We start from the raw sequence: 9929 nt of genomic DNA, 5'->3' as shown, positions 1-9929 counted from the left end.
CAAACATTCCCCATTATACATATGACTTTACATTTGTTTTGATGGTTGTGCTTGAGTCCTTTCAATTGAGTGTCCTTTTGATCTTTACCTATTTGTTTGCCCACTTGATCTTTGCCTATGAGAATGTTCCCTTGATCTTCGCCCAAAACCCGTATCTGTGTGATTTCACCACTTATACCCACCACAACTTAGTATGAAAAGATTAGTTTAACTAAGAACCACTAATGAGTTTTTATCTTAGTCCTGTTTTCTTCTCCAATGCCTATCTTCTCTGGTAGTATCTCAGCTCTATTTTTTTTTTTTTTCCAGCGATCTAGCCATCTTAACTCTAGCGGCAATTTTTGCAGGTTTTTTTTTTTTTCCGCGGCATTTTTCCGGCATCATCCCCGGTCGTCTTCTCCGACGAGAGCAGCAACAACCATCCCTCATAGAGCTCGAATTTGACCCGAATCATCTGTTTTGGTTCATCTGAACTGCTCTGACATTCCAACATCACATCGGCAGAGGTCTCCTCCTCCAATCCACCATCCTGGATATGTTTTCTCCATATTTTCTCCATTCTGCTGATCACCCAGGTGTCATCCTCGTCTCCACTCTTCTCAATGGTGACAATTATCCTACCTGGAAGAGGGCTAGGAAAATGGCTTTGAATGCCAAAAATAAATTTGGTTTTGTTAATGGTACTCTTCCTAGACCAACGTCCTCCTCAATAGAAGCTCAATTGTGGGAATGTTGCAGTGATATGGTCTTATCATGGATCCTCAACTCCATTGATGCATCCATTGTTCATAGTCTAATCTATCATGAATGTCCCAGTGATGTATGGCTAGATCTTGAGAATCGTTTCTCTCAAAGCAACAATCCTCAAATTTTCAAATTGAAGCATGACATTGCTACTCTTATCCAAGGCTCCATGATCGTCTCTATGTATTTTATAACACTTAAAGGTTATTGGGATGAACTCACCATGCTTGCCTCCGCACCGCAGTGCACTTGTGGTGCCTTAATCGAATTAATCCAAATGCAAGACACTGAGTGAGTTTTTCAGTTTTTGATGGGACCCCATGACTCATATGCTTCCATCCGCAGCCAAATTTTGGCAATAGATCCTTTACCTTCCGTCACCAAAGTATATTCAATTTTGCATCAAGAAGAAAAACAACGCCTTCTTTATATCTCTAGTATTCCAACAAAATCTGCTGCCATGGCGGTTCCTCGTAATTTCTCTCATTTTTCTAATAATAAGGAGCGAGGGCGTGGTCATCCAAAATGTGACCACTGTGGTCACAATAGTCATTGGAAAGCACAATGTTATAAGCTGCATGGTTATCCCAACAACAAGTCTCCATCTCGTGGAACACCCAATAAAAAATCTGGTTCTTCAATGGCTACAAATAATGTCACAGGTTATTCACCTTCTTTTGAGATTGTTGTCCCTGGTCTCATCAACGAACAATATTATCAACTATTAGATCTTTTATCACCTTTGAACGCCATCTCTGCCAACTTTGCTAGTAACCTTGCCTCTTGTCATTCTGCTTCTTTTTCTAATACTGAATGGATTGTTGATTCAAGTGCATCAGATCATATGACTTGCAATTTGTCTTCTTTTGACAATGTTCAACTCCTTACTCAGCCATGTCTCATTATGCTTCCTAATGGTGACATTGTTCCTATAACTCATACCGACACTATGCATTTTTCTCCTAATCTCTCTTTTTCTAATGTTCTTTATGTGCCTTCATTTAAATTTAATTTATTATCCATCAGTAAACTCACCACTGATCTCAATTGTGTTACTCTCTTCTTTCCTACCTTTTGTGTTTTTAAGGACCTATCAACGAGAAGGCTGATTGGAACAAGTGAAGTACGAGATAGACTTTACCACTACAAACCTCTCTCCACCTCAATTTTCCACTCTTAGCGTATTTCTAACACTACTCTTTGGCATCAACATCTTGGTCACCCTTCTATTTAATGTCTTTCGAAAACTTTAAATATTTCTTGTTCTCATTTGGCTTATGATGTTTGTGCTAGTTAGAGTAAAGCACACTCGTTTACCCTTTTCTTTGAACACAAATAAGAACAAATTTTGTTTTAATCGCGTTTATTGTGACATATAGGGTGGTTATACTACAAATTTACTTTCTAGCACATATTATTTTTTAATAATCGTGGATGACTACTCACGTGCTACATGGGTTTATCTTATGCACATGAAATCGGATGCTTTTACTTGCCTTAAAAATTTTTGCACCGTGATTAAAAATCAATTCAATTGCACCATTAAGCATGTGTGGATTGATAATGGTAAAGAATTTCTATCCATTCCACTTCAAACCTTTTTTCATGATCAAGCCATTCTTCATGAGCGCACATGTGTGGATACCTCTCAACAGAATTGTGTTGTCGAGCGTAAACATCGTCATCTTCTTAATGTGGCTCGGTGTTTACGTTTTCAAGCTAATCTTCCCATCTCTTTTTGGGGTGAATGCATTCTTATAACCACTTATTTAATTAATCGCACTCCTTCACCCAGTCTCAATCATAAGTCCCCTTATGAACGTCTTTTTTAGAAACCACCATCATATACACACTTACAAGTGTTTGGGTGCTTATGCTATGCCCAAAACATTCGCCAACATCGCGATAAATTCTCTTCTCGTGCTCTTCGATGTGTTTTCTTAGGTTATCCTGCTCATCATATGGTTTATCGTGTCTATGATCTTGAAAACAAAAAAAAATATTCATCTCTCGTGATGACACCTTTGAAGAAAGTGTTTTTCCCTATCATCTCATTCCTCCAACCCCTTCATCTTCTCTCATCCTTCCTCTTCCTATTCCTGATATACACCATTCCTACTTACCTAACCAACCAACCATACCTAACCTTAGCCCCTCATATATCCCTCCTTCTTCCTTGGTCTTCTCCCTAACACCCTCACCCCCTTCCCCACCACCCCCTCCGCCCATCTCTTCACGGCCTAAATGAGTTGTCACACATCCCTCTTACTTGGATGATTACATCTGCCCAATTTTACCAAAGTCCACCACGACTTCACTAGTTTCAAGATCTTCCTCAGGTACGGTTCATTGTATCTCCTCTTTTTTATCTTATCATCGTTTTTCTCATCCCCATTTGGCTTTTCTTTTTGTTTTGTCCCAACATCCTGAACCCATCTCATATTCTCAAGCTGTGCTACACCCACATTGGTGTGATGTCATGGCTTTTGAAATCCAAGCCTTAGAAACCAATCATACATAGATTCTTCAACACCTTCCCCCTGGAAAAAAAACCAATTGGCTGTGAATGGGTGTTCAAAACAAAATTTTGGGCCGATGGATCCATAAAGTGACACAAGGCTCACTTGGTGGCCAAGGGCTACACTCAGGTAGAAGGTTTTGATTACTATGACACTTTTGCTCCTATTGCTAAACTTGTTACTATTAGGTGCGTTCTTGCAGTGGCTACAGCTCGGAGCTGGCATCTCCTTTAATTGGATTTCAACAACGCTTTTCTCCATGGTGACCTCGATGATGAGGTTTATATGACCCCTCCATTGGGTTACTGCAAATAGGGGGAGACTTGAGTTTGTCGTCTTCAGAAATCCCCTTACAGCCTTAAACAAACCTCTCATAATTGGTTCTTTAAATTTTCTTCTATTTTACTTGCTGAGAGTTTCACCCAATCTCAGGCCGATCACTCTCTCTTCACCGGCTCTCAGGGTCAGTCTTTTACTCTACTACTTGTTTATGTTGATGACATTCTCCTAGCAGACAATGATCTCTCCGATATTAGTACTTTCAAAGTCATGTTGGCTTAAAAATTCAAACTAAAGGATCTTGGCAAACTAAAATATTTTCTTGTCCTCAAAGTTGCTCGCTCTCCCACTAGCATATTTCTTAATCAACAAAAATATGCTCTTGACATCCTCACTGATAGTGGTCATCTTGGCGCTTGTCTTAACAATTTTCCCATGGAACAAAATCTTAAGTTTAATAATACTGATAGTGGTCATCTTGGTGCTTGTCCTACCAATTTTTCTATGGAACAAAATCTCAAGTTTAATAACAAAATCTAATGGTGATCTTCTCTTCGATCCAAGCTCGTTTCGGTGACTAGTTGGACGTTTGATATATCTCACCATCACCTGTCCCGACATTGTATTGTCAGTCAACATTCTCAATCAATTTATGCATTAGCCTAGACAACCACATTATGATGCTGATCTCTGTGTTCTTCACTACATTAAGGCGTCTTTGGGCCATGGCTTATATTTTCCTACTGCCAACACTCTTCAAGTCTCCGCCTATTCTGATTCGGATTGGGCTAGTTGTCCCCTCACTCGCCGCTTTACCATTGGCTTTTTCATTCAATTGGACACTAGTCCAATTTCCTGGCGCACTAAAAAATAACCTACAATGTCTCACTCCTCCGCCGAAGTTGAGTACTAGGCGCCTGCTTCCACTACTTGTGAACTTACATGGCTCAAGACCATTTTAAATGATCTTGGTGTACTGCATTCCTAACCTATCCTCTTATATTGTGACAACCAAACAACTCTTCACATTGTACAGAATCCTATTTTCCACGAACGTGCAAAACATATAAAAATCAATTGTCATATTGTTCGTAAAAAGTTACGGGCTGACCTCTTCTTCACTAAGCATATTCCTACCCACAATCAGCTTACTGATATCTTCACCAAAGCCTTGAGTCATGAACATTTCCTCGACTTATCACGCAAGTTGGGCATTACGGATCTCTATGCTCCAACTTGAAGGGGAGTATTAGAAATATATATACACTTTCAATTTTTCATTTATTCTGTAATTATTATAGAGCAAATATTTAAGAGTAATTTTGGGATATTATTCCTGGACTCGTGTACATAAATACACACTTGTATTATTGAATAATATATAGAAAATTCCTTTATTCAAATTTAACAATAGTAGACACACATACTATCAGCCATAATGAATTATTGTTTGTTTATAGGAGAGAAAACTCCATTATGGGGAAAGAAGCTTTTTGGGTGACACATGGAAGGAAAGATTATTTGGCTGGGCGGCTCCTCATCCCAAAGGCACTGCATGGGTCATTGTTATTATTTGTGTTAAAACTTGATATATATTGTTGGCCTACAACCTAACAGTTTAAGCTTTTAAGAAAAATAATAAATTAAAAATTTAGAAATCTAATACGTTCAACCACAAAAAAACCAAGGGGTGCCTTAATTTTCTACAACTATTGAGGTGCAACGATATATGGCCCTTATGATGAGATAAAAAATTAACTTTTTCAATATTAGAGCTACTTCCTCTACACCTTGGTGTTTATGCAGACACTTCAACGAAATTAGGCTCCCTTATAAGAGAGCAGGATTTCCTAGCATAGCTCCAAATATGAGAATTATAAACCTAATCAGATACAGCAACCTGATAGACTTATCATCCAGCAGGGCCGAAGAACAAGGATCATAAAAAATTTCAAAGTAAGCAAAAAAATTGGAAACATTATTTATCCTGTCATTTAGTAGTTTGTAAAACATACTTTTTTATTTTATTTCATTTTAATAAATTACGAGCTTAAATAACTCTCCATTAATAATTGAATTAATATTTTTACTAGCTACTAATAATTGAAATAATTTCTTATGGACATAATTTAAATTTATAATTTATTTTTTTAAGTGATATTAATAATTGAATTAGTAATATAACAATAACTGAATTAATAAAATAATTCATATTGTGAAAATTTCCATGAATAAAATTATTAATATTTTAAATCCTTGTCATAAATTTATATTTTTATTATTTCAACCACCAATGTTAATTGAATAAATACTTTTTAGCAACTAATTAAATTAATAATTTATCTAATCATCAATAATAATTGAATTAATAATTTATGTAACAATTAATAATGTTTGAATTAATAATTCAACTTACTTTAAGAAACAATAGACACAAGAATGAATGTTTAAAACCATCTCATAAATAAGTGGATTTCCGTTTTAAAGCCCACTTATAAACCTAAAATACTATTTTTATGCTAAGAATATTTTAAGTATTTCAATTTCTTATGTACATAGTGTAAATTTGTAATTGATTTATCTTAATTTATATTAATAATTTAATTAATAATGTAACAATAATTGAATTAATAAAATAATTAGTATTATCAAAATTTCCTTAAATAAATTATTAATATTTTGAATCCTTGTCGTAAATTTATAATTTTATTATTGTAACCACCAATGATAATTGGATAAATATTTTTTAAGTTATCCAATCATGAATAGTAATTGAATTATTAATACTTTATGTAACAACTAATAATGTTTGAATTAATAATTCAACTTAATTTTTCGAATGATAAATATAATAATTGAGTTGATTTTCATTTTAAAGCCCCTTTATAAATTTAAAATATTATTTTTATGTTAAGAATATTTTAAGTAATGTTTTTGTACTAAATACTAATAATCCAATTAATAAATTTTGTAATCACAAAAGTAATATATTTTAATTCAAATATGATTAATAGTTATAAGAATTTTAATATATTCAATTATTAATATTGGTTCTCACAAAATTTAAATTAAAAATTTATATTATATTTCAAAAGATTGATTTTTTTTAATATTTATGGATGAGTTTCAAAATTTAATAAATTTTTTTCTAAAATTATTAGTTCATTACAAACTATTAAAATATTTTTAAATAAAGAAGCCAACATTTAAAGGTTGCTTGGTTCTTGAATATAAAAAATATTTTCATGCAATAACATTTATGGGCCGCGATCTCATTCTTGAAAATAGAATGCCTAACTCAGGAAAATATTTTTGTTTGGTTCATGTTGTAATATTTCTAAAAATGTACTTAAAATGGGAATCTTTACAAATATTTTAACAAAATGACCATTATGCCCTTGACCCGTGTATAGTACGAATAACAATTAATTTTTCAACAAAAAAACCAACTAAAACTATATACTTAATTAAATCTATATCCTAAAATTTTCAGCAATTGTAAATTTAAAACATTTAACACTTAATAATTGATTTAATCAAAATAATTGAGGTTTGTATAGTGTATAAATATTAACTATCGTATCAAAAATTATAATACAATCATAATATTATTTCTCTTTAATAAATTACCAATATCAATTAAAATGTTAATTGACATACATATTTACACTTTTAATAAGCATTTAAAATAATTTATATCTTTAATTAACATTATATATATATTCAAATTAGAAATACTTAATATTTAAAATATTTAATCTTATTTTATTAATAATTTATCTTTTAAAAAAATAGAATGCGCTTATATAATTTTGTAACGACATTATTGTTCAAAACTCAAAATAGTGAGGGCAATTTGGTAAAAAAAGTAAGATTTAGAAACGAAATTCTCATGAAACTTACCAATGGAAGGAGGTGAGAGAAGGATGTCCATATTTTATGTGAATCCTTTCATTTACACGAATGCGAATAGATTCGGCATATCAAATTCTCACCTTTATTCAAATGTTAAAACCATCACATTATGAAAATCTTAAAAAATATCGTGAACCAAATACCCTCATAACGTTTTCATCAAGGCTTATATCTAATATCATAATTGAATTTGAAGATTTAATAGCATACAAAATTAATATTTAAATTATTTATAGCTTAAAATTAAATAATTTTATTTAATTTATATTTTTGAGATCCTCTGCATGGCGGGGATCTTTGCTTTTTATTATCTACATGACTTCTTAAATACCTAAATTTCCAATAAAATAAATACCATACGACAAATAGAAGACTCCTAAATAAGCCTAAACCTATATAATAAATGATACAAACTCCCTTCGAGTGGGTTTCATAAAATTTTTCGGAAATCGAGAGAATTTGAGGTGCAAAAGTTAGATTTAAGGTTGTTCATGCGTTTCCAGGTAAGAATTTTTCGTGTTTTTGATGATTGATTTTTTTTTTTAATGATTATGGAGGTATTTTGGTGAGTGAACTGCGGATAGTATGTTGGTGAAATTTTAGAGTTGGGTTTGGGTTGAGGAGATAGTGTGCTAGGCGTGCTGGGTTCTTCGAAGTCTGGATATATTATTACTCGAGGAAGTTGACAATTGGGCTTTCGTAAAAGGTATACTGTGCTGTGATTGATTTTATGAATGCCTGTGGAGATTAATAGCATGGTTGGAGCATTTATTTGGACAAGTTTAACTGGCGAATTTTATATTTCGGCTTCGAATAATCTAATTGTGTTGTGCAGCAATCTGCAGTCGGTTGAATGAAAAGTAGCTGAAGTGAAAACTACAATTGGCAGAATCGAGATTTTGTGAATGAATGGACTTCAAGGGTTGGGTAGTTCCTTCAAATTTGACCTAATGTAGAGAGGAAAATTAGGTATGGCTATGGTAAGCAAAACAAGGAACATGCTTGAGGGTCTGGTGAGAGAAGGATCATTCAAATGGTTGCTCAGTGGTCGCAGTTCATTTGATGAAGACTTCGAGGAGTCAAGTAAGCCACCATCTGCCCGCAGTAATTGGATACCGCAGCTCTCTCCAATTGCAAATACGACTGTTTGTCGATGCTCAAGGTGTGTAATATCATGTAGTTTTACTCACTTTTTTTTTGCCTGTTTTCGTTATATTGAATGATTTTTTAATAAGAAAAATTCATTCATTAGAAAGGAAGCAAAAATATAAATTGTGGAGGACAGACATCCACTAATAATTAACAAAAAACAATTACAAAAAAGTGCTGCTGTCCAACCATTAGAGGTCAAACAAAGAAATTCCCCCAAAAATACCCCAAGGATTGCCCAAGAGGCAAGAAAAATAATTCTATGCAGAGCAAGTGTAAAGTAGTTTTAGCATTTTAGATTCTTGCGTTTCTCGCGGTCTAGAGATTCCAATAAATAGCGCATCTACTGCACACTTCCATAAGGTCGCTCCTTTTTTGCTCTTTCCAAATAGTCAAAACTGCACCAAGAAGGATTCAGCCACATTTATGATGCTACCCAAATTTCACCTAAAATAGAGAAAATGGTAAGACTGTTGCTGTTGCGCCGTCCAACACTGGAGGAAGAGATGCTTATTAGTCTAATTAGACTAAGAACGTCATACAAAAATTTGGGTTGATAGCCTTATAGGGTCTCCTTGCTAGTAACAAGTAATTTGTACTAAATACTAATCCTATTAAGAGTTAGAGTCCAAATGGAAGCCCTGATTTAAAAAGAAGGAACCTTATCATTCTGAATAACATTATTCTAAGGAAAAGAAGAAAAGGTTGAATGTTTCAATGACTGGAGAAAGAATGACTTAAAAAGAAAAGAGCTTGATGAACCCCCCAACCAAACCCTTGAATCACTTTTAGGAATAAGAGTTCAAATCCTCAATAAAGGGATGAGCTCATCAGCCTCTCTCTTAATAAGATTCCTAAGAAAGTGGAAATCTTGACAAAGAGTGCCCCCCTTCGATTAGATTGTCACAAATGGATGATAATTTGAAAAGACAAGTACTAAAACCCCCAAAATAACCTCAACCACCCAAAGATCATCCCAAAACTAAATCAAAATGAGAGGAAAGAACAATGGGTAACGTGGGAAACCAACTTCGAGGGACTTGCTTGAGAAACATTACAACTCCCTTTGGTATCCTAGCTATTTTGATGGATGCGATATTTTTCTAGTAACCTTGAGCTAAAGGGAATCCGTATCCAAGGGGATTCTCCATAATCATTTCCCAACTAAAGAAATGTTCTTAGAAACTTCATTACCAAGCCCTAAAACCCCTTGAGATTTAGGTCTATTAATCACATCCTACTAACAACATCCCAACTAATGAGGTGTTCCCTCTTATTCATTTCCCAACTAAATAAATGTTCTCAGAAACCACATTACGAAGG

At 33.8% G+C, this 9929-nt stretch overlaps 2 protein-coding genes across 8 annotated transcripts in view; both read left to right on the top strand.

Annotated features, from left to right (window-relative positions):
• The first annotated feature begins 535 nt into the window (after positions 1–535).
• On the top strand, positions 536–1039 carry LOC131145906 (uncharacterized). The gene has a single exon (XM_058095084.1). It carries the CDS (start codon positions 536–538, stop codon positions 1037–1039), a length of 504 nt encoding a protein of 167 aa, XP_057951067.1.
• Positions 1040–7797: 6758 nt separating this feature from the next.
• LOC131146351 (uncharacterized) overlaps positions 7798–9929 on the top strand; it is a 52973-nt gene continuing 50841 nt past the window's right edge. Inside the window, exons 1-3 of one of the 7 annotated variants that reach the window (XM_058095921.1) lie at positions 7811–7960; positions 8061–8163; positions 8293–8619. In XM_058095921.1, the coding sequence (XP_057951904.1) occupies positions 8429–8619 (191 nt within the window). In that variant the 5' untranslated portion in view covers positions 7811–7960; positions 8061–8163; positions 8293–8428. Of the gene's footprint in view, positions 8164–8292; positions 8620–9929 lie in introns of all 7 variants that reach the window. The other 6 variants (XM_058095926.1, XM_058095922.1, XM_058095923.1 and 3 more) reach the window with 6 other exon arrangements.

This window comes from Malania oleifera, chromosome 13 (assembly GCF_029873635.1).
Source record: "Malania oleifera isolate guangnan ecotype guangnan chromosome 13, ASM2987363v1, whole genome shotgun sequence".
In the NCBI taxonomy this organism is placed as follows: domain Eukaryota; kingdom Viridiplantae; phylum Streptophyta; class Magnoliopsida; order Santalales; family Ximeniaceae; genus Malania; species Malania oleifera.
This window is presented reverse-complemented; position numbering and strand designations above follow the sequence as displayed.